The following is a 25570-nucleotide window of genomic DNA, read 5'->3' as shown; positions in this document are numbered from 1 at the left end:
GGTCTGTCATGCTGGAATAAAACTCTACAGCAGAATCCTCTCCTTTTTCTCTTCACCATCGCCTGAACCTTTTCCACCAGAGGTAAATTGAGTTTCTACTATGCCTGGATTTGTTCCGAGTGCCGAGCTGCAGCACCCAGCCAGCCAAAGGTATCTCTGAGGTGAAACAGCACAGCTGCTGCCTTTGGCCCAGCAGAAAGGGTCAGACGGGGCCAGGCACGTCCACCTGGTAATATTGGGATTAATATTCCTTAACTATGGGTATTGTAGCCAAATGGCAATTTGACATCCCATTTTTTCAAATCCTTCTCATTATTCTTGGTATCTTCTTAGGAAAAAAAATACTGTCAATATTGACTTTCCACTGCATATTTTAGCACTTGCCTAAGATATGATGCCATATTTATGATGCCATAAAGGCAAGGGAGTTTTATTTCTTTTTCCAAAACAACAAACACCATCTGTAATTTTCTAGGGACCATATCAACAGAGGATCACTGCAGTTTCCAATGTTCCACATGACAGACTAAATCGATTAAAGCTGAATAGAATAAAGTAGTCGAAAAACTGAAGCAAGATGGGAATCAATACCTTGCTAGCAGTAGATCTGGCTCAATGTAGCCTGTAGAAATGTCTGCCATAATCTACTTGTATTTCTTGTTCTTCTCACCTTCTGCACAGCTGCTATTTAATAAGTGCTCTTCCTGGGTGGTCCTGACGCTTGAGCCTTTCTGTTTTGCTCAAATCCTCTTGGATGGGTAAATTATTTTGTAAAACTGTACTTTCTATTTGTATATATTACATTTCTTTATATATGCATACACATAAATGTACATGTGTAATCCACTTTATTTGCCTCAGAAACCAACATTAACAGCAAAGTGGGGAAGGAAATCTGTTGGTACTCATTCTTGCTAGGCAAGCTATGTAAAACAGTTGAAGCCACCATCATCACCAAACTCTGTATCATACCTCCTATATTATTTACTTTTTCTCAAGTCTTCTTTAATGTTGTGTAATAGTCAAATGCACAGTTACTGTTTTAAGCAAATGGAAGAGAGTAAGAGCTGTCAATGAAAACAACTGCATTCATATTAATTTTCCATTGTGCCAAATATTATGAAGAAACAGTCTTCATCAATTATTAGAATAATATAATACCTAGGCAGTGACTCCATTCTGCTGCCTTTTTGAGTATCAGAAACACAAAACAAGATGAAATGAAGCATAACAGCAAAATATCCCCACCCTCTCCTAACAAAACTACATAATCAATTTCATCCAAGATAGGATTACATTTTCTTACCTTCAGCCATTTATCAACACACTTGGCATGGAACTCGTGGTTACAGGGTAAGACTCTAAGTAGCTGCCTTGACTCAAAATCACACATGCACACCACACATCTAAAAAAGACAATGAAGTTCAAATGTATCTTGTATGTAAGAACAACAAATATGCATTCCATACAAAACCTTAGACGTATGAATGCAACACAGTGGCTATTTTACTCCTTCAGTAGCTACAGTGATCTGCATCTGACAATGGAAACTGAGAACTGACTGTGGGATTCTATGGGTGTTTTCTTTTTTTATTTACTGTGCTTTCACATCACAAATCAGGTATTCTTGCTCTTCTACCTTGCTGTGACTGCAAGCTAAAGAAATTAAAATCAAGCCAACCTAAATTATGGATACTTGAAAGAGACCACTGTATACTTACAATGTCTGCTCTGACTGGTGATTGTTTGGATTGAATCTGTAGGATGGAAGCTGCTCAATGTCAGCTTTCGTTAATCCCCGTGGTTTGGCTTCTCCCAGACGTTCTGCCAAATTCAGCAGTGCCTGTAAAACATGGAAACCAGACATATAAAAATTCACTGATCAAACAGGCTCTGTTTCCATTAGTGTTGGCACTACCATCAGATCTCACTATACCAGCTGCTAGCACAAAACACCCTTCTATCAATAAATGTTTAGAACCTTAGTTCTCCCACACAATACAAGCTCCTTAAAAAGTCTTTCAGAGCTTAACCATCTTTGTAATGATGTAAGATATTTTCTCTGGGATTTCAAAACCCACCTCCCAAGAGGACATGGGTTTTGAAATCCCATCCCAGAGGGACTGGGATCCATCCAAGTACCCAATTTCCAATTAGTCCTGTGACTGAATAACTAATTCACTTCTGAGGGATCACCTCACCCTGCTATGCAATTAACAGTGCTGGTAATTGTCAGAAAGAAATTGTCAACTAATTTCCTTTGTTAGAATATGTGCATTTGGTCTTGTGAGAGAAACCATAAATTTAATGGGACAGTTTATGATTCCCATTCTGTGTCTTGGGCTAGTTGAATTAAAATATAGAGACTTTAGCCTCAGTCTGGAAAACAAATACATATCATCAAACGTTAGGCGCTTTTTTGGCTGCTCATTTTTATGTTAATTTTCTGTAAGCCAATGATTGCAACTAAAATCCTTTCATGTATATAATTTGCAATCTGTCATGTATTTAACTCACACTCCTTCATGAGGGGCATAGGAAACAACATCAGTGTGATAGACAATCAATGGAGAGAAAAGATACTGTGAAAGCTGCAAATGGTATTGATTTCTTACACTACTGAACCTAGGGCCCAAATTCTCAGAAGGCAATGCTGTTTCTGAATCACCACAGAAGTTATTAAAGAAGCACTCATTGTTAAACTGAAGATGTGCAACTACACAAGTATCTTAATGAGAGCACAGGCAAAGAGATGCAGAAGTCAGGGTAAATGATGACTAACTCAAGAGAAATCAAATGGAATCCATTAGCTTCAGAACCAGCAAAGAAACAACAGTTGGAACAGCCCCATAATTATCTAGGATATTGAAGAGGGTTCTGCATCTCTAGATGTGAATTACCATCCCCTCCAGAGGGCAAGATGAAAAGGCAGTAAGGTAATTTTATAAATATGTTTAGATTAATTAATCCTATGATATTAAAACTATTCTGAAAGTTACACCCATAAAACCAGTAACTTACCCTTTTCTTTTGAAAGTGCTTCACTTCTGTTTGGTATTTAAAATCAATTAAATTTTGAAAGGAGAAGAGTAGCATGGAGAACATAAAAGTTGAACAATTTAATGATTACTAGCCTGGAAAGGGGAATTCTGAGAGCAATAGACAAGAAAGAAAGCTAAACACTTCTAATATTCAGTATTACAAAAAATCTGAAAGGACCAGTTTTGGATTCTGTCTTCATAGTCACTACACATTTATTTGAAAAGCAAAACCAGGATTAAAAGCAAAATATAATAAAATTTTATCTATTGCTTGAGCTAACATCTGTTCTTTAAAGATAGTTGTAGTTCACACACCAACCTCATAGTTTTCTACCTCTCCATCTTCCACATCCAACTCAAAGCTGAAAGCTGGTCCAACTGCTGGTGGCACTGGGAGCATTGATCTACCACGAGAGCAAACAAGGATAAGGTTCAGCATCTTGCTGAAGGAAAGCACAGAAACATCTGGCAGAGGTAAAGTAACCTTTCTGATGCCTCTCAAATCAACATGTTCTCAGAACTGGCAAAAATGTTGTGTTTGAAGTCAAGAACAGATATTTGAAGTGAAAGAGTCACAGAAAAATGCTTTTTCTGCTAACTTTCTGATATTGGGAGTGCTGACCTTTTAACTGCATGTGTGCTTCGCTTGACGCTTTTAACCAAGCTCAGCTTTATTACAAAAACCAATCTCTTAATTATCACAGAATATGGAGACCTAAAACTGACCAAAAAATTGACATTCTGCTTTTAAATATGCTTTATTTCCTTAAGTGGATAAAAGACCATCAAAGAGGAATACAAAGTCCATTTAGATCTCCAACATAAAAGTCTTGCAACTTCTGCAAGCCTAAACCACAAAAGTGAAGATAAATAGGATTTGTACCGGACAAACCCATCCTGAAGGCAAGCACAAATTCACTTTCTCATGTACTGTGATGTTGGTAAAAGCAGAATCCCTTCAGACTGAGAGATCAGAGAGATGTTTTTCTGGTTGTATATTCAGTAAATCTTTTTACCCCCCCTCAAGGTAGTACAATGGGTCAAAACTTCATCCACAGACATGGAAATCACAAATTCAAAGCACTAGTACAGTGGAATCAGGAATTACTGTGCCACATCATGTCCTCAATGAATAGGCAAGAAGCTGTGACACTACTCTCAAATTGCAAGACGAAAAGTTGAACAACTTCGCTGAATCAGATTTCTGGTGCCATTTTCATGCCACGTCTCACATTGCACAGAGAGAATCTACAGATCTGGTGTCAGTACTTGATTATTTCCTTGTCAGTGTCACCGCTGCCACCAGAAACTTAATCTTTTTTTTCCAAACATTTAATTCTTACTTCTAGTACAGAACACAGAAGACTAATACATGTCATAGACCCAAACTCTCTTCCAGAGAGTCTACCATAACACACTACAGATAGTTCCTAAATGTTAATTGTCTCACATCTTTTCCAGAAAAGCTACTCAGAGGCAGAACAGAAATGTGACAGCTGTGACAGAGTAGCACTTAAGCCAATAAAGAGTAACACATCACAGAAGTCCCCACTCTTGTGTTTTACAATTAAGAACCAAACCAAATTTATTCCATAAATGAAGACTCTTATAACTCGATACTACAGTGTAACTATGCCTCTGTAAGAGTATCATAGAACTATGATTTAAAATCTGTTGAAGATTTTACCAAGAGTTCAGAAACAAGAGGCTACTGTGCCTCAAAATACCTACAAAACTATACTGGACGAAACTGTTCACTTAAATCTTTTCTTGCTCAGTGGTGTTGGTTATTAAAAGTAGGCTGAAAAGTTTACACATAAATCAAAGTTTTCCTCTGAGACAGGTGAAATATGCCTGGTCTCTGGTAGAGTCCAACCACAAAAAGTGCCAAGATGCTTTCTGACTTCTTAATAGCCTACATGGAAGCAAATGTACTTTTCACTTACAGCACATAAGGTAATAGGCTGGGATGGTAAGGGTGTGGTGGTATTGGCTGCTGTGATCGGTATCTGCTGCGCCCTGTGAGTCTTCGAGGCATAAAAGGTGGGTAAGGCTGCAAGAAAGAAGAAAATAAGCTTCAACTCAAACTTGCAGAACTGGAACTTGTGTCCAGTTCTGGGCTTCCCAGCACAAGACAGACCTGGACATACTGGGGAGAGTCCAACAAAGGGTCACTAAGATGAGACTGAAGCATTTCATGTGTGCAAGAATGCTGAAACAGCTGAGCCTGTTCAGCCTGGAGAAGAGAGGGCTCAGGGGGATCTTGTCAATATATCTAAATACCTGAAGGGAGGGCACAAAGAAGGCAGAGCCAGGCTCTTTTCAGGGGTGCCCAGTGGCAGGACCAGAGACACTGGGCACAGACTGAAACACAGGAGGCTCCATCTGAACATCAGGAAACACTTTACTCTGAGGGTGACTGAGCACTGACACAGGTTGCTTAGGGAGATGGTGGGAGTCTGCCTTCCTGGAGATGCTCAAAAGCTGGCTGGACATAGTCCTGGACACCCAGTTTAGGAGGCCCTGCTTGACCAGATGACCTATCCAGTCAACCCTATCCAATCTGTAAGCCCATCATTCTACATTTTCTATTCTTAATTAATAATGAAATAATGACATTCACTTTCAATAAAGCATTATTTAAAAAATTTTGCCTCTGCTAAAATCCAACAGAATCTCAGCCTCAATTTGAAATTACTATTCCCATCTATTATATACAATCATACCGATTAATGTGAAAAAGTGGTAATATACAACAGAAATCCCTACAAGTTCTTGTGTGTTTAGTCTACAGTCAGTACAGTTTGGGAAACAGGACATGAATTGCTGAACCTCTTCTAAATATAAAAGGCTCAGGCACTCTTATGCAGGCCTGTGGATAAGCAGTTGAGTAAAGAAGCCCTTAAAAAACTCTTTAAAAATGAGAATTAAAAAAAAATCTCTTTTAAAAATACCTAACTTTTAAGCAGTGGTATATACTTTTATTTAGGCTTAAAGGCTTGAAGCTTTTGAGGTGTATGTAGAAGGTTTAATCAGTACAATTTCTGCAGCTGAACCATACATAGAGAGACACTCAAGCCCAAAGTTTCCATGCATTCATTCTATGGATAAATCAGGGCACTTTTTGTCATCTTTTACTAAAATTGTTTACTAAAAGCTGGTTTTGTATTTTCTACAATTAATGTTTTTGAATTTTTTCAAAATTCATGTATCTCTATTAAATTCATATCTGAGGGCCTTAAGACTTTTTTTTTTGAAACAAAGAACACTCCAAGCCTTTACTAACACATTTTTCTTCATACATGTTTGAAATTTGAAAGCACAAGAGCCCAACACTCCCAATGATTAACCTAAAATCCCCTAATTTTACAACAGAAACATTATAATTAGGTAGCCACAGTCATACATAAAATTAACATATGAATATGAACATATGAATATAAGAACAATACAAAAGAGCCAGGTTCCTTTTGGTTGAAGTCTCAAACTAGACATATGAAATCTAAATTTTACTGCTTTGTGAATTCTACAATCCGAAAACATAATTAGAAACTGTTGTGTTCACTGAATGAAAAAGAATCAGAAATGCATTTATTCCATTCTAATGTTAATGCAAATGAAGCTTTGTAAAAATTTAGTATTACTTTATAAAAGGCCACATGGTTACTTGTAATATGTCTCTATTCTACTCCTTAGCAATAAACAACACAGAGTTGAAGCATCAGTGAGGACAAATGCTACGATCTGCACAAAATGGTAACTATGTTCCCTATCTGCTTTAACAACCAAACTTAAAAATTAAAAGGTCTGACTCCAAGCAAAACATGTATGATTAGATTAATTCATCTAACAAGCATACTGAATAAAATACAGTTTATAGAAGCTTTCAAGTGTCCTGGACTCCAGAGTGTCTCATAGTGCCTGAAGACTTCATTGAAAATCTATACACCTTTAGATTAGGAGTAAGTAGATCACTTTTTGAAATGGTGGACATTTACGAAAACTGCAAGCAACCATTTGATTAGGCTCTGTGATTTCAAGAAGAAAAATTAAAGACAAAGTATCTGTCGATTCTGCAGCTGCAGGGCCTAAAATTTAATTATTAGTTAAAATTTAAATAACAATATGGCCCATAAACCACTGACAACTTGATGTACATGTCAGACAACAAAAATTTCAGCACCTAAACTTGGGATCTATCTATTTCTCCCAGCATCACACTGGCAGGAGAGGGGGTATTTTGGTTTTTTTAAAGAAGTGACCCACACAAAACCACAACAACAAAACCACAACACATCTCAAGACTAGTATAATTACAAATTGAAGTACAAGACAAAGATCCTAGAAGTAGCACCAGTGGACACACCACAGAAGTACATGATTCAGCAAAATTCAACACAGACTTTATCCTGCACCCCTTTTAATTTTATTTTGTGCTGCTGCAGTTGAACTGCCTGTTGATCCCCTGAAAGCTGATTTAAATCAAGCTTTATAAGATGGCTATCTTTATAATATATGGTGTAGTCTGAATTACGGAAGCACTCTACAACTGCTTAAAAAGAACTGTTTTTAACGCATTCTGGCTTTCCTGACCTGTGGAAACTCAACATATGATGAAGAATTAACTAAAAGTGGTAACAGTTTTTCTGAACTGTACTAACCCATACCTGCAGTAGAAATCCTGGACTATGTGAAGACGTGGAAAGTTTTTTAAGTAAATGCTGCTGCACTCTGCAGATAATGTTACTGGAAATAATTTGCTCGTGTCATTAAATTACTCTTAACTTGATTAACTTAGGCTTAAAGAAAATACCAAAATATACAGCTATTCCAATAATGGAATATGATTGCAAAAGCACGACTTTTCAACAATATGTACTACAGAATAAAGATCAATAATGTCAATGCAGTGTGAAAGAGAATGTAGCAAAGAAAACAATACTTACTACCCCAAATGACACCTCCTGGTGTAATGGATCATGGGCTAAGAATTGAAGAGGAGCTGAGGGAGGCAACGTTGGTGGATGGGCTGAGGGAGGGTATGTAAAACCTCCTACAGGAAGATGTTCTCCAAGCAATTCTACATCATTTTCTATCCTTTGAAGTGGCTACAAAAAAAAAACAGAGATAGTCTTTGTTGCAATAACTCCCCAATAAAGAACTGCAGTCCCAGCTGTGCTGCCATGATCAATTTTATAGTAACTCTGTGAGCAATTCCTAGGTCATTAACACTACCCAAAAGAGGAAAGACAACAGTACACATTTGATATAAATTCACCTTTTCCAGCTAGCCATGCTTATAGGCCAGGAATTTATGCGATCTAGCAAATATAGGAGTGGCTGTAATTTCCTGTATCTTGCATTTTTCAGGACAAATATTTGTTCTCCTTCTTGCCAGGCTGCTCTCACTGTATAACTATGCGAGAGAAAAAAATAAACAACCATAGACAAGAACTGAAATTGTGCCAGAAAAATTGAAAAGTGGAGGGGAATCATGGTGGTTCCAGCAGATGAAACTGATAATGATATCCAGAAAGCAAGCAGATGCTTTCCTAGAAGGGTCATGCAAGCAGTGCTAACAAGCAGTCCTGAGGTTTCAGAAGCATGGGATTCCAGATTGGTTTTGTTGCTTGTGAAATCTAGTTAAAATGCCCAAGAAACAACAAGGAATTCTTAGTGTTTCACAAATACACCATTCTGTTATTGATACTGAATTTCACCATTTCAAGAAATTCAGCTAAGAAAGCCACCTTGTGGAACCAAAGGAATTTACTATTTTTCTGTTATACAGAACAAAATATTCTTAAATCACTATGATGCAAGCTTTTTGGCAAAGCTGAAAGCAGACAGGCAAGCCTAGTTAAAAATCTAAGTAAGCAACTCAAGGTAAAACCTGAGTTTTTCTAAATTTTCTAAAGCTAAGTCTCGCAAAGATTTCTACCACAAAGAACCACTTTGTTAGGATGATGGAAACTGTTCTCCCATCATTGTAATGAGGTGATTACAACCCTCTCCACACCAGAGACATGGCATGAAGGAGTCTCAGCAATGTTTGCAATAATAAAGCTATATCCTATTTCTGTGTTACTGAAATATCTGCATCTTCTATGCACCAGGGCAAACAAGTACTCAGATAACCACACAGAAAGAGTGGTAGGCCAGAACTGCAAACCTGATTTCCCTCTAAATCCAAAACAGGGTCACATTTTTCCATGTCTGCATGGCCCATTTCACTAACCCAAATCTGCTTAAGCAACATCAGTAATTTTCATAAGTGTAAAGAAAATGTCCTAGGGAAAGGACTGGTTATTTAAAAATTAATGAAGAATACAAAAGAAACTAAAATAAAAGCAACATTGTGCTTTTTTCTCCGCTAAGCTTTTCTCTGAGATGCCTACTACGCTCTCACAACCTCCTCTGGATTCTATTCTACTTCCTGGGAAAGAAATAACTGATGGTGAAGGAAATACCCATCTTTCTGAGAGAAGTAAAAGCGTATGGACAAACACCACAGGCAATGACGAAACCTGAAGTGAAACTCTGAACTTCGGAAGCATTTTTTCATCTTCATACCAAGTGGCTACAATTTGAAAGAAAATCCTTGTTTCCTCAATGAGGTATCAGTACTATGTGCCCATCCAGCCCACCAGTTCTACTGAGAGTGGGGTAAGAAGCATTACTTACCGACCGTGACTGTTGTGCTTGGAAAGGAACAAATTGTCCTGGAGGAGGTAAGTGAGGAGGGTGGTGTGTAGAGATATGAGGAGGATGCAAAAGGAATGGGTCACTAGAAATGAGGGGTGGAAATGCTGCATATGGGACAGGTAGGTGCTGGACTGAGCACGCCTGAAGCATCTGAAATACAATGAAAACAATACATTTTTGTAGCACAAACATTCCCTACACAATGTTCCATATTCTACGTATTTATTACAGAAAGATATAATTTGTAAGAGAACAGTTCTTTACCCTTGTTGAAAAAGCCTCCAAAATACACATAAAAAAGATTTCATTCAAATACCCAAGGAACAGCGATTACTACAGAATAGGCTCCAGGAAGTAGCATAGTATGATATCTGCCAGGTGCTCATGGGGTCATCAGGAGACTGGATTTTCCATACTCCAGGACCAGACAAGCTCCTAAGTGATGAACAGATACAACTATCCTAGTAATTTTATTTTTCCCCATATCATTATCAAAACAACATGCCAAAGCAATGATCTTGCAAGCACTATAAGCTCTAGATGCAGATGAGGGAGTCAGCTGTCAGACTGTGCCTAAAGACCTCTGTTGCCTCATATACAATGAATAATTCATATAGTCTGCTTTTTTTTTGCACTTTTGGGCGAATCCTATGCTCTAAAAGCAGCTCCCTAGTGACAGATACTACAGAAAATAGCTCTTTTTCTCTCCTCCTTTAAATACCTGACAAAAAAGCAACTTTCAGCACTAATGTTTGAACAATAAAATGCTGAAAGCACTGCAGGGGAACAGGAATGTACTTTGTGGCATTGTTCAGTTTTACTTCCAACTTTATATATGGAGGAGCAAGGAACCTGCAATCTCCTTTTTGTTGCACTTTGAACTGTTATGAGAATGTCAGGCATTTCTTTTACACTTTTAACAATTACAAGAGCATTTAATTAAGATATTCATTATCAAATCTTGAAAAGTAAGATCACCCAGTTTTGATCTTTTACTTTTTTTTTAAATTATCATATCACACAGCATACATTTACATATTGACTATAATAGCATAAAATGGTAAAAGGAATGAATTTAAAATTAGATTTCAGTAGTGGAGGTGAAACTATCATCTCAATTTGCTATGATCATGACCAAACATAAACCTCCAAATGCACCAGAATACTAGTAGATTAATTTGATCCAACTACTATTTTTAATTTAAATGCTGACTATACTTTTCCCTCAGTTACTACATAATTTTCCTAAAAAATAAATACCATAAACAAGTGTTTCTATGCTTATAATACCTTTTTATTGTATTTTACTAAATTGAAAACTGTCCTCTGAAATAGCTGAAGATAAATTTGCAGGTAGAACATCTCACAGTCTTCTTCAAAATATGAGATTCTTTGGGAAACACTGAAATAGGATTCTTCATGATAGAGATTACCATAGCTCCTACATAGGTTTGCAAATGTTTGATTTGTGCTATTCCCATGTCACTTTTTAAAGCTAGAGCAAATGAGGTGACACTAATTTAAAGCAGAAAGAAATGAAAATTACCTATTTATTCATTCAAGCTTTAGAAAAGTTCTTCAGCTTGAACAAATCGTAGAATGACCTGGGTTGGAAGGCACCTTAAAGATCATTTTGTTCCAAACCCCCTGCCATGGGCAGGGACACCTTTCACTAGACCCAGTTGCTCAGAGCTTCATCCAACCTGGCCTTGAACACTTTCAGGTATGTGGCATCCATAACTTTTCTGGGCAACCTGTTCCAGTGGCTTACCATCCTCACAGTAAAGAACTTTTTTTTCCTAACATATAATTTAAACCTACTCTTTTTCAGTTTAAAGCCATTCCACATCTTGTTCTGTTACTACATGCCTTTGTAAGAAGTCTCAGTCCACCATTTTTTTAGGTTCCCTTCAAGTATCTGAATTAAGATACCCCAAAGCCTTCTCTTTTCCAGGCTGAACAAACCCAATTCTCTCAGCCTTTCCCCATAGGAGAGGTGCTCCATCCCTCTGATCATCTTGGTGCCCCTCCTCTGGACTCACTCCAACATGTCCATGTCCTCCCTGTGCTGGGACCCCAGAGCTGGATGCAGGGTTCCAGGTGGGCTCTCCCCAGAGCAGAGCAGAGGGGCAGAATCCCCTCCCTCCCCTGCTGCCCACGCTGCTCTGGATGCAGCCCAGGACACGTTTGGCTCTCTGGGCTGGGAGTGCCCAAGGCTGGGTCATGTCCAGCCTCTCACCCGCCAGCACCCCCCAGTCCTGCTCACAGGGCTGCTCTCCATCTGCTCACCCCCAGCCTGTGCTGGTACAACCCAGGTGCAGCACTTTGTGTTTGGTCTTGTTACACCCCATGAGATTTCATATAGGCCCATTTCTCAAGTCTGTCCATGTCCCTCTAGACCCATCTTGGTCTCTGAAGAACTTTTAAAACTGATAAAGGTGTTTAATAAATGGCATTTGTTTATTTCATAGCTACATGTGCAGTGAGATAGACAAAGATTGTGAAAATGACCTGGGAAAAGGAAACTGGGAAATTCACAGATGTAGCTGGGGAGCAAAGTGACATGCTAGAGGGCACGTGCTACCTTGAGATATATTTTTATAGGCTGGAGAAATTGGCTGACAGGAACTATTTAAAGTTCCAAGGTAAATGTGAAGTCTGGCAGTGGAAAAGAGTAACTCATGGATCAGGACACTCTGAGACTAATTGGTTGCAGTCAGATTTGCAGCAAAAAAAGTGAGGTTATGGTGGACACATACGTAGTACCCATAGTGTTCTTAGCCAAAAAGGCCTATGGCATGCATGGCTAAGAAAGCAACTGGTGAAACTAGTAAAGTGATTTTGCTCCTCCATTCAGAAACTGTAACATTTATCTCAATTCCTGGGCCCAGTTTTGGGCATGCCAGTGCCAAACACAGACAATGACAACATGATAATCAAGTCTTGGTGAAAGTCATGATGGCCAGTGACTTGGAGAGAACTGCATAAAAGAGGTGGCAGAACTAGACTTGTTCTTCTTTAAAAAGAGAAAAGTAAGCAAATACCTTACCCCTGTGTCTAACTACTTCCTAAGAGTGGACAGGAAGAATACAAGACCTCCTCAAGAAGCAAAGTTGAAAGAGCACAAGACCAATGGGACCAAGATGCAACAAAGAAAACTCAACCAGACATCCAGAGGAAGTTCTTCATCACAAGGACAGTCAAACACTGAAGCAGAAACTTACAGGTGCTGTGAAATCTCCATACTTGGAAGCTGGTACTGCAGCAGGTGACCACCAGACAACCTCCAGAGTCCTCTTTTAACTTAAAACTATTCCTCAATTTTATGCTTTAACAGAAAAAAGCATAAAATCTGCCTGCTGATGCTACAGAAACCAAATTGTTTGGATCTATTGTTGGATCTATTCTCTCAACACACTTGATTAACTGTTGTACATTGAAAACAAAAACCAGAGCTTTACTCCTATATGTATTAAAAGGAAAACTGCATTGTTGAATTAAAAAACCTTTTATGAATTGCACAGATAATACACCTATTCAAAGCATAGGGTAAGAGTATTAGTATGCGTTGGATGGATTTCCCTAAGCCCCAATGCAGTTTCAGCTTTTTCTCTGTTGTTTCTTAGGATGTGTTCCTTCTTTCCTTGCTGAATTTACTACTAATTGTTCCAGTCTCTGGGTACTTATTCTGAGATTGCTTTGTTCCACTACCACCACCACTAAACAGAAGAAAAAGCCTGTCTCTCATGCTGCCTCAGGGATACACATCAGCTCATGTAACAGAGTTTCACCAATTTGACAGGAAAGGAACTGATTCTCACAAATAATCCAGACTTGCCAGTATCATGCTGCAGACCTTGCTGCCTCTCATGGGGATAAATGGTACCTGGGCATGATAAACACAAACTACCCTTACTCTTCAATGGGCAGCCTAAAGAAATAGATGGGTCATATCAAGGGTTTTGTTTCAGTGCCACACAGGCTTACTCATTTCACAGAAAGCACCACAGGAAAAGCAAAGTTACACACTGCTGGCAGAGACCAACATTATACCAACATCAGAAGTGTACACTAGACGCTGTATATTGTACTGCATATGACATTTTAGATTTGTACTAGAAAACCAGATTGAAGCTGGTGTAGTTAGAGAGACCTACTTACTGGGGGAGGCACACTGCAAACTGGAAGGTGCTGGCCACTGAAAACCACTGAGCACCCTGGGACCTGCTGCGTGCTGCAGGCTGGAATGTGCTGGCCTGTGCAAAGTGGTATCCCATGTGGAGCCACGGTTGTCACTGTGTATGAAACAGGAACTGTGCCCTGATGGATCTGCAGCAAAAGGAAAAGAAAACGTATTTAATAACTTACTGTAAAGTCTTAACTCTCTTGTACAGCACAGTAAGACACTAAGCTTTTATTTACAGATCAGAAAAATAATATATTCACAAAGGAAGTGTAATAGGAGGTACATGGCTGTAATTTCTGTTCATTAAAATGTTTTAATCAATGGAATGTTATTTATTGATAAAATTCAGAATTTCTGGGCAAGAGGGACCTCCCAGCTTAACATGTTAAAACTTCAGCGGCACCTTAGTCACTCAGAAGCATGTCAGACTATTAATCCTGCCTTCTCTCCGCAAGTTAATTATGAAATTATTATTTTACGTGGTAACTCCCACATAAAAAGCTAATCTACAAGCAGCTCAAGAATTTTCTCAGTTCTGAAGGGACTGATTCAGTACTAATTCAAGAGACTTGTATCTTTAAACAATAAAAAAATTTTCCAGATTTTCTTTCTTCCTAAGAGACCACTCTCTTGAGTCACTTTCAAGCCAGCATTTAAGCTGAATTCCTAACTTAACTAACAGAACAGCTAACAAGAAAGCCGAAAAGGAAAAGTTAACATGACTAAGAGGCAGCAGACCCTAACTGTCCAGACTCATATTAGGAAACCATGTAAAGGAATTTTCTAACTAGTGGCAATCCGTAAAACTTAATCATCAAACCAAGATCCAAAGGTATTCTGCACCTAGAAACCACATGGGATGTTTGTTTGTTTGAAATTTTGTTGTTGGTTTTGTTGGATTCTTTTAACACTGAACGATCTTTTAACATTTTCATGCTCTAATAAAACTGAAAAGGTTTAAGATTCAGGAAGCACAGATTAATTGAAAGTAATTATTTCAAAGCACTCTCTTCTTTCATCATCAGCCAAAATAGAACCTTCTTATTTAAAACAGAACAAGAACAGCACCTCATGAAGGTGAGAATGAGCAAAGAGCGCTAAACTACCAAGTGGTAGTGTACAGCCAAATGAAGAAACCAAAATAGAACACAGATCACTGAACACAGGTTAAAATCCCAAACATCAATAATGACAGAAACCAGGTTCAGGAAAGACACAGAACTTGAACCAGTTCTGGCTCTGCTACAAAAAGCTGGGCGTAAGTGCAATGCTATATGTGATCCTGGAATGTTTGTTGCTCATAATAATAATAATAATAATAATAATAATAATAATAATAATAATAATAATAATAATAATAATAATAATAATAATAATAATAATAAAAGAAATGACTTCTCAAAATGTTCATGCCCCTGAATTGGAAAGTAGCACCATGGAAAACCTCAGTAAGTCTGGAAATACATCTAATCACAGACAGTGTTTGGCAGTGGAATGGAAAACTGTTCAGCCAGACTTGTAATGAGCTTACAACATAAAGCAAGAGCATTTTCAGACCTCCAGCAGAAGAACTCCTAAAAATGTAAGTTTGTGAGATGCTAGAATGGCACTGGCTTCTATCCTTTCACTTGGTCCCAAATGCAAATAATTCCCTGCTGAGAACTGCTCTGCACACATAGTATGACACACTAGTGCTACGCATCTGCACTTAATGCCAACCAGCTTTTAAGCACAGATGTTACAGCAGCATTCTGTGCGTGTGCAGCTCCCAATGTGCACATCTACAATCTACTTGCAGCTATGTAGCAAGCAGTGTACTTGTGCTATGGCCTGTTAATTTAGTAGACAACAAAGGTTACCTCAACAGGATCACAGAATCATTTAGGCTGGAAAAGACCACTAAGCTCATCAAATCCAACCATTAACCCAGCACTGCCACCCCTAAATCATGTCTGTAATCGCCACACCTATGTGTCTTTTAAATTCCACCAGGCATGGTGCTCCACACCTCCCTGAGAAGCCAGATCCAATGCTCCATCCTTTCAGTAATTTTTCGTACTATCCAGTCTACACTACCATTGTACAATTTCCTCCTGTCCTGTCACTTGTTACTTGGGAAACCAATGCCCAGGTTACAACCTCCTTTCAGGTACTTTTAGAGATTGGTAAAGTCTTCCCAGAGCCCCCTTTTCTCCAGGGTAAACACACCCAGCTCCCTCAGCCACTCCTCATATGATCCGTGCTCCAGATCCTTCACCAGTTCCACTGCTCTTCCAAGGACGTGCTCCATCAATGCAATGTCCTTCTTGTAGTGAGAGGCCCACAACTTCTTTTAGAGGTTCTCAGTTACAGAATTCTATACAAAGTGCTGTCACAGAGAGGAATTATTTACTTTCTGGACCAACTTGAATATAATTTTTTCATATAATTTAAGGAGGAATTGATTAGGCTTGGAGAGTTGATTTAGTTATGTAACAAAACTATTGTGATTCCTGCTGCTATGCAGACAACCAATAGGCATTGTAATTCTACCTCTAAATAATACATTTTAACTATTTTGTGACTCCTAAGCTAAGGTGAAGCATTTAATGTGAAATAGAATACATAATTAATAGTATCATATTACATCTTTATTGCAAGAAACTAATTACAAAAGCAAAATAACTGCATTTCAAAGGTTTGAGACAGAGACATAGAGAAATATGCCAATTTATGCACTGACAAATTGTTAAGTATGAATTGTTAAGTATCAATCGTCTTTATTAAAAGTGTGAATGTTTGGGTTTTTTTTTTTTACTGCCTACTGCAGTGCTTCATACACATAATATTCGACAATAACCACCACTCTGCAAGAAGTCAAATAGAAATTAGTGCTCTGTGACTTTCATTGTCAATCATGAGATGAGATTATTTGGTGAGGAAAGGGATCTTGAAGGTGGTGGGAAAACCCCCCAAAACCAAACACCACCTCTCAAACAGCCTTCTCATTGTGCTGTAAAAATTTTACCTGATCATGAATGTCAACCATCACTGCATTCTGCTGCGGTGGGTGAGCAGCTGGGTGCAACATCCGAGGAGATACATTCGGTGGGCGAAAGGCTCGAGGCTCTTCTATTGCTTGCTGCTGTCCATAGGAGAGATGGTGATAGTTTTCATCCTGGCTAATAGAATTATGTCTAGACAAACGATCTCTCCTTGTTCTCTGACGTCGAACGGGAGGACTGGAAATGCATTAAAAAAATTAGAGGTTATGTAAATGACATAAATCCTTCTTACTAACTAAAATGTCAAGAGAATCAACTATCAAGGAATCTTTTAAACTGGAAAATTTTACTAGAACAATTTTAGTAGATTGGAATAAAATTTTTTTACTGACAGAACTGCTAGAATCCTTATAAATGACACTTTTTTCAGTATGGAAATGCTTAGCAGAGCATAACTTAATGCTGTTAGGGAAACCAAGAGGAGAACTGCAATGTAAATATTACCTTGTTAAAAAAATAACACTTGGATTGCCACAGTAGTGCTCAAAAGTCAAGACAGCAATCTTCATGATATTCCCATGCCTTTATTATATCTACGTAAAAATCCTTCATTAAATGATCAGAGATTTACCCAGGGTCTTTGTTTCAACCATACCACAGATTGCTTGCTTAGTAAAAGCAGACAAAGCAGTAGACTTCTTTGGAGAAACAAATTAATTTTTCAGCTCTCACATGTTCACTGCATAACTGAGCACATTCTAAAATTCTCTCCAGGAGAAGAGAGCTCTCCCAGGAAATTATGATTCTGGCATTGTTTCTTTTCCAGAGTGGAGAACTTCTGTAGACAGACTTAGACCACAGCATATATCTGTCAGAGCAACTGATCTACAGGTGTAGGATTTCATTATGTATTCTTATATAATTGTGTGCAAGTTCTGAGTAGAGCTGCAACTATCTTGAGCTAAAAGTTCTAGAAATCGGAAACCACTGGCTCAGGTTCAGCACCCAGAAAATTATGCACACAGATGCGATAAACTCACTATGAGAAGTTTTGAACAAGTCTTTTCTCATTTATTTGGAAAGGGAAAGCACTGAGAGCACAAAATGATCTTGCAGTACTTTCAGCACATGCTTTCCAATCTCCACCACACACCCAAGTTACAGGTCCCAGAAGCAACAGCATATTAAAGCTACATGGGGTGAAATGGTTTCCCATTTATGAAACAGGCTAAAGGATCTAAACTGCAGAGAAGAGACAAAAAGAATCTGTGACCATTACTAGAACATGTCCTCTCCAACTGCATGGAACAGAATTTCTGCTATTATCAAATGAAAATCATATAAACCTGCAACCTGTTGGCAAATCCCAGATACTTCTCAGGCTGAGCCAACTTTTCTGCTGCATGAAACAGACATACTCGGGGAAAGCGAGACCACGTCACCAGCTACCCAGATGCAACTGTAAGCATTCGATACAATGTCTCAAGCCACTATTTTCCTACCCTACCTCACAAAGATTTTTGACACTATTGCCTCTCAGAACTGAAACAAATGGTAATTCTCAACCGGTCAGACAGAAGGCATAAGGTCAGGCTGTAATACAGCAAAGAAAAACCCAAACAAATTTTAAAATGCATAGCCACCTTTATTTTTATAAACAACCATGGCAAAACATACAAACTGTGTTTTCTTCTAACCACTGAGAAACCTAAATTTTAGTTCTTACTAGTGTATTTTAAACCCAGTTTTCTTTTCTGAAGTGTTTGCTGCATGCTGCATTGCTTTATTACTAATACGGTATAACTGCTACATTCTCCTTAGGTAAAACTGGCATATATAATTTCTAATCATGGAACTAGTAATGCAGAAGATGTTCTACTGTTTGGAGTACTCAGTTGTTTTAAATTTGCTATTTCCTGCTATGAAACAGAAATGGTCTGAATAATTTAACATAAAAATACCTATGTGAGGATTTTTCTTTGGAAAAGCTCCAAAAATAGAGAAAAGTTACAAAAGACAGTACCACTGCTTCAGAAGAACAGAAATTCTCTTAACTGCCAGCAGCACTTAGACAAGGTGGCTTCTTAGACAAGGTAGTAGTTCTCATAAAACTAGTCTTGCCTCTGTCTTAGTTAAAAGGCCTGATTTTACTTTTCCATGAACCCAGAATTATGAAAAAGCCAACAAAGGCTGGCAAAAATTCTGGAGTATCTTCTAAAATGAATGAATAAGTATCATTCTCTGGAAAAAAGCAAAGCTGTATTTTTTCCTGTGCAGAATTATAAATACAGTATCCTTTCAGTCAGCAAAAGTCAGAATATCTGGATACATAGCTTTATTAGCTTCTGAATTATTGGAAATTACTTCAGAATAATTGTCAAGACATGGGTCTAAACTATTATTAAACTTCAGTAATGAATCTGTGCTTGAAGTCTTTAAAAACAGCCACAAAAAATCCTCTGTTACTACATGCACACTAAAAACATGGTAAATGCCAGGTTAAAACAAAGAGACAGGATGAAAGTGGTGAAAAAGTTGCAGGAATTCCTACCCTCAGGTAAGAACAGCCATCAGAAGGTATCCATAACTGCAGAGTTAGTACGTGCAGATCTTAGTATTTCTAACAAGGGTGATTTCTTTGCACTAAGACATTCTTGAATCCCTTCAGTTCAGAATTACATTCAAGACAAGGAGGAAAGGAAGCACAGATGAAAGGTAAGGTACAGCAATGGTACAGATCCCCCCATTTCACAATGACTGATAAATTGGAATGGCCTTCTCTGTTTCACATAGGCGTGGCATTATGCTTCTACATTCATAATTTATCTGTACTATATATAAGTATCTAGACAAAAATAATCTTTCTGCAAATTCACACCAGAAGGCTATCTTTCTTAATGCAGTATTTGTTTGCTTACAATGAATCAGAATAAAAAACCACAATAAATCCGGGCACTCTTGTGTTAGGCATAGTACAAAATCATTGATACCAAGAGGAAAGGTCAAAATAGTAAGGTAGGTAATTAAAAAAAAAAAAATCCAGGTAATAAAAATACCCAAGACAGACTGTCCTGACCAACAGGAGTCAACTGGTAGGATGAAGGAGTTAATGCTGATGACACTAGGGCAGTGATGTCCACACTAGACACACTTCAAAGGTTTTGCCTGCACTTGCCCTAGCCTGCTTCCTTGAGCTCAGTGACCATTTGCTGCTGGAGTTCACCTTTCATCTTATCTCAAACCTGAAAGCCTGCTAAACTCTGAAACCATTCTGCAATGAGAAGAGAAAACAAAGCAGGGAAAACAAAAAAATTTGCTTCAAAAGCATAAGCATAACCTCACCTAAAGCATTAATAACAGATGCACTCATAGTGATCTTAAGGACTCAAGCTTTTGATCTATGAGAATGGCTATTAGCTCTGGTATGACTCCACAGCACTCTTAAGACTCAGAAAGACTCCTGCAAAACAAGAACATTGTTCTCCCTAAAAACACTGGTTCTAGAAGAAAATAGGTGCAATGTTATTGTGGAACTGAACTGGAGCTAGCTCAAATGCAACACTGCACCCAAGCTAAAAAATGCACTGACTCAAGTGCAGGGAAACAAAGTACTGATACATTCAGGTGTCTCTGATTAGAGCAAAATCTTGTGTTATTACCCAGGAGCAGGTGAGCTCCCTCTAGAAAGAGTAATGTTTGTGTTCATAAAGCTGCAGCCAACCTAACAGTTCCGGTCAGACTGAAGATGGCCTGGCAATGAGGTGTCTCTCTCTTTGCAATGACTTACTTACCAAAAGCCACAGGCTACTACTTCATTAGCACTTGACTGCATCTGAACAGCAAGACACTTGTCCCGAGCACATTCAGCCCTTACACATTTCCACTCTTATTCTCCATTCCACAGTATATCCAAACTGTCTAGATTCTGCTGTCAAGCATTTAGCTAGACAACTAGACAGATAGTCAGTTAAGCACGCTGTTTAACTCTGCAGATGTTAATGAACACTGCAAAGAAATTTGTGTAAGCTGACTGGACACCAAACAAAAATGACTGAATGCACATAAGCTAGGCATCTCAGTTCAAAACATTTGAGGTCAAGATCATTTTGTGGGCCAAATGCCCCTAACAGAGCATCCTTGTACCAAACTATATGAAAGGTCTGATCATCTGTCTTCACAACAATCCTTTTAAGTTCACAATTTAATCTCTTTCCTAAGTCTGACAAGCTGCATTGAGAGCTGCACATTTTACATGCCACTGACTGAAGACTTTCAAATTCATCAAGTTGAAGCAAAGATACCAAAATAGCATGCTTTAAGCTCTCTTGCTGCAAAACTACTGGGGGACCATTGTTGACAAATTTGATTTGTGGAATCTGAAGAAAACTAGCTAAATAGATCTTAAACCTAAATTTCATATTAATGAAAAAGGGCAGACATGGGGTTTTTTTTAGTATAAACCAAGCTAAAACATTTCTTAGAAGCAAACAGAGACAGTGTATTTTAGCTTGCATAAGACGACTCAGTATATTTGAGGCAGAATATGAGGCAATGAAAGCTTCTGTTTTGGATAATTGGTTTAACAAGAATAGCAAAAAAAAATCTGTGAGTTCATGTTTTGCTAGAGCATCATCCATCCAGGCCCCAGTTCCAATTTCTCTCTTCCATAACCATTAGAACTTATTCCAAAATCTCTGCTTTGAGAAGTTAATGAGCCACAAGCTAAAACCAACATGAAAATCTAATTACCACTACACGTGAATCACCCACCTCAGCAAACATGTGACACTATGCTAACCTTCTCATCTCCAGCTGGTGTCTCTCATCTTTATTTTGATTGGTTTTAAGTACAATAATAATTGTGACTGTAGTGAAAATGATGGTATTACACAAGTAATTCTTAACACCTTTAAAAGTACCCTGATGAGAAAGATTTTTCCTTGCACTTTTCTACATGTTTTTTACCTCAGCACAGAGTAATAGAGAATTACATCCATAATAAAAAACGTTTGGAGCACTCTTTTCCTCAAGCTGACTTTTCAGATAAATTACAAGATGATGCACAAGCCTGAAATACTTCCAGGAGCCTTTTAATCACAACTGCATTATATTACAGCTCAAAGGAAATGTTAGCATGTTTACCATGTGTAATCTAATCAGTGCTACCGAAAACACACTTTCCTTGAGCTAAAATCAGAAAGAATAAGAACTTGTTTCCCAAGCTACCGAGCTTGCTTACCTCCTCCTGTTTCGTGCAGGTGTGTTGCATCGTTCCCCTGAGAAGTGGTGTTGGTTGGGTCGAGCCAAAGGAGGTTGCCTGTTTGATGTCATCTCCCATGGTCGCATTGGTGGTGATGGGGCTGGTGATGCTGCTGTGTAATCAAAGACGGAATGGGAAAGGCGTTGTCGCTTGGGACTAGGACTGTCTTCACTCTACACCAGTGCAAAGAAAACAAAAACAAAACTAAAACAAAACCAACCTCCAGATGAGTGAATTGCAAACCATACTTCAGTATTGCTTTGCACCTAGCATTACAAGTGACTCGCTGAAAATTGAAAACATAATGAAATTTAGCACCTACAAGTATTCACCTTTATATTTTGTTTATAAACACTGATTTTTTTATGGTTCCCTAACCTCTAGAAAAATTACTACTTAAATTACACTTTAGCAGCACTAAAATATTAAATTCCAACATCCATGCAAAATCAAAACTCTATCAGAAAAGAGTAACATGAAGAGAGTAACCTATCACCTATTTTACATTCCTCCTGCCATAGCACTTACAGGCTACAGAAGCAGATGTATAAACACATCTTCACAGCAATGGAATCAGTACTAGTCAGTAAGCAGCTGGTACATTGAGCTTGCTCTCTGCATTGGACCCCCTTCCTATCAGATCTGTACCTAGCTAATCTGCATTTGCTTTGTACTGCAGCCTATTTTAATTCTGCTAACTTAGCACAGAGATGCTTCATCCTTCTAGTTATTCATGTAATCATAACCATTCATACACATAACCTGAAAAAAAAAAATATCAATCTCCAGTTAAAACTTAAACTTAACTCCACAAGGCCTACTCCTTCATAGTGCCTGAAATTTCCAGTGCTGATGCAAAGTTCATTCACTTCCAAGCAATGTTTTCCCAGCTGGCTACGAACACAACTTCCACTGTGTGTCCATGCTATCAAATAGAGCTGTCATTCTTTTCAGAAGCTCCCACCAATGCCTATGAAGCCAGCATAAAATGCAATAAACATCCCTCCCTTCTACCCCACTTTTCTGCCAAAATTAAAATACATCATGCTGTTAATAGACACGACAACTGAAAATACAGAAAAATACACATCAAACTGCAGAGATCAGCAACTGAACAAAAAACTAAAACCACATGAACTACCACTGGAACTATCCTTGAGTCCAAGCATCACGTGAACTTCTCTGACAGAATTCCTAGTGCAAGCAAACTTCTAGTATTTAGTTGGCCTCCAGCTTGTCCAGTCACTCCACCACTCCTGTTTCAGTCCATCACTGCACTATTTCAATCACGTTTGCATGTAATTGCAGATAGCCAAAGTAGAGAAAACAACTTGTCTGCAATGGTTTTGTGTTCCAGAACTGCCCCCTCGCCCTAGATTGCTAGAGGTCTCACTTCAGACTTATCTGTAGACTGGACTCTGGACCTCTCCTGTCTCTTAGCTTTACAGGAGCATTTTATTTTCTGAACAGTATTTAGTTGCTTCTTGGTAGGTTTCCATCAACATACAGTTTGTACTCCAGCATTCTTTGCAGTGCAAGGACATTCCTTTAAGAACGAGAAGTTTTGTTCAGGTGTTCAAGAGACAAAAGGTTTTTCCTCTCTATGACTTGTGGCCATTTTTTACAAAATTTTAGAGCTTTTCAGTCTCTTGTCTTCAAATACTTTAACACAGATTGTAGTCTTCCCCTACTGTATCTTATCTAAAACAGTCATCTTCCTTAGAGAACCATCCTGATAATCCATGCATCTGCTTGTTGCTCAATCTCTTTTGAACTCCTTAACCAACTGCACTTTAATTTTTTAGAGAAAAATAGGTTAAAAGGCAGGTATGCACCTGATGGTTCATGACAGTAGATGTCCAGGTAAAGGGTGACTCTTCCAGAAGGCTGCTAGCCCTAAGCAGCTCAACACCAAAAAGAAACAACTGGAAGAGATACCCCGTAAGTGCCTTGAGAGCACAGCTTCTGTGAAAACACATATTTTATCAGATTTCAGAGAACACTGCCAAAGGACAAATCTTAAAGCAACTGTGCTACAAGAGTGAGAGAAGGATGATTTGTGGCCCAACTTCTTACACCATGATGACTAAGCCTATTCAAAGTGAAAGACAGGTAATAAAAGTGCTGGTAAATTAGGTATGCTGGGATTTTGTGAGTGCAAAAGAAAATGGGAAATGGAGGAAGAAAAAAAGTGGATTTAGTGAAGCTGGCAGAAAACAAAATCTTGAAAGAATACAATAACCACTTCTATCCTAATACAATCTATACCTGTGGCTGGGGATCTCCCACTGGTACTGCCCTAATTTAAATGTGACACCCTTCCCAAGCATTAACACTAATATACCCTGCCCCATAGAAACCAGTCAACCTTGCAAAAACAGCTCCTCTATTATTATTTATTTTTCCTTTTGCATCAGGAGTGCACCACTTCAAAGACTGTGGAGATGTAAGCTGCTAAGCAGTTTGCCTTCATCACCACTCCAGATTACTAACTCTCACAGATATTTCAAACTCTGTAAGTGCTAACTGCCCTCTGCAGTAAGCAACAGTAATTTTACTCAAAATTGTTTCCCACTGGAACAAAAATAAAGGTAAAATAATTTTTTGGAACTACATGTACAGAGATTTAAGATGTAATTGTGTCTTTTTCTGTACTGAAAAAGAAGTAACCTGAAGCTAAGCTCAACTTATTTGCAAACAGACTCTATAAAAACTGCAATATAAACCTAATTAATTGAAGACCTCATGTTTTGTCTTAGTTTTTATTAAGAAACCAATTCTCATGTGGTAATTGTATCAAGATAATACTAGCATGCAGGAAAGTACAAGGAGCTAATAAGAGACACATATCCTGTATAATTTTGTTTTTATGTTATTTTCAATCAGCGTGTGGAATAACTATATACTGACAGTATTTTAGACAGTTGTTTCAGCCTACCTTATTATTATTCGCCACTAAGTTCAGTAGTTTATTTGTGGAATATACGATAATTTCCAAAATGACAAGTTTCCAAATCCCAAATGGCTCTTACTGTTTCTTGTTAGTACTCAAAATATTTTCTGGCACTATTCCTAATTTTTTCAACCATACACTATGTATTTTTCTCATGTCCAACATGCAACAAGAACAGACTGATGGCAGTTATCAAGAACACTCTACCTAGCATTTAACTAACAAGATAAACTCACTGCCCTTCTTTAAAATACACTGAACCAAAAGAGCACAAAGAACAGAAATATAGATTACTTCGTATTTAAAGAAAGCAGTACCAGAACAAAGTCATCAGACTTTTACTAGTAAAAGAAGCAGCATATGTCAGGCCACTAAAATATAAAATCTCATCCCTAAAAGTGGGCATTCCACTGACATTCCCAAAAGTTATCATTTCACTG

General features: G+C 38.2%; 1 protein-coding gene across 2 annotated transcripts in view; it reads right to left on the bottom strand.

The window, feature by feature from the left end:
* The window catches only part of RNF38 (ring finger protein 38), a 105223-nt gene that overhangs the window by 7748 nt on the left and 71905 nt on the right, over positions 1-25570 (bottom strand). For both annotated transcript variants that reach the window (XM_066569506.1, XM_066569507.1), the window contains 9 exons: positions 22157-22350; positions 16941-17154; positions 13909-14076; positions 9727-9897; positions 7989-8150; positions 4989-5095; positions 3362-3446; positions 1723-1844; positions 1307-1406 (listed from right to left, as the gene is read on the bottom strand). In XM_066569506.1, coding sequence (XP_066425603.1) covers positions 1307-1406; positions 1723-1844; positions 3362-3446; positions 4989-5095; positions 7989-8150; positions 9727-9897; positions 13909-14076; positions 16941-17154; positions 22157-22350 — 1323 coding nt within the window. The remainder of the gene's footprint in view (positions 1-1306; positions 1407-1722; positions 1845-3361; positions 3447-4988; positions 5096-7988; positions 8151-9726; positions 9898-13908; positions 14077-16940; positions 17155-22156; positions 22351-25570) is intronic.

The sequence above is a fragment of the Molothrus aeneus genome, chromosome Z (genome assembly GCF_037042795.1).
Source record: "Molothrus aeneus isolate 106 chromosome Z, BPBGC_Maene_1.0, whole genome shotgun sequence".
Classification (NCBI taxonomy): domain Eukaryota; kingdom Metazoa; phylum Chordata; class Aves; order Passeriformes; family Icteridae; genus Molothrus; species Molothrus aeneus.
Note: the sequence above shows the minus strand (reverse complement) of the source record. Positions and strands in the feature narration are given on the sequence as shown.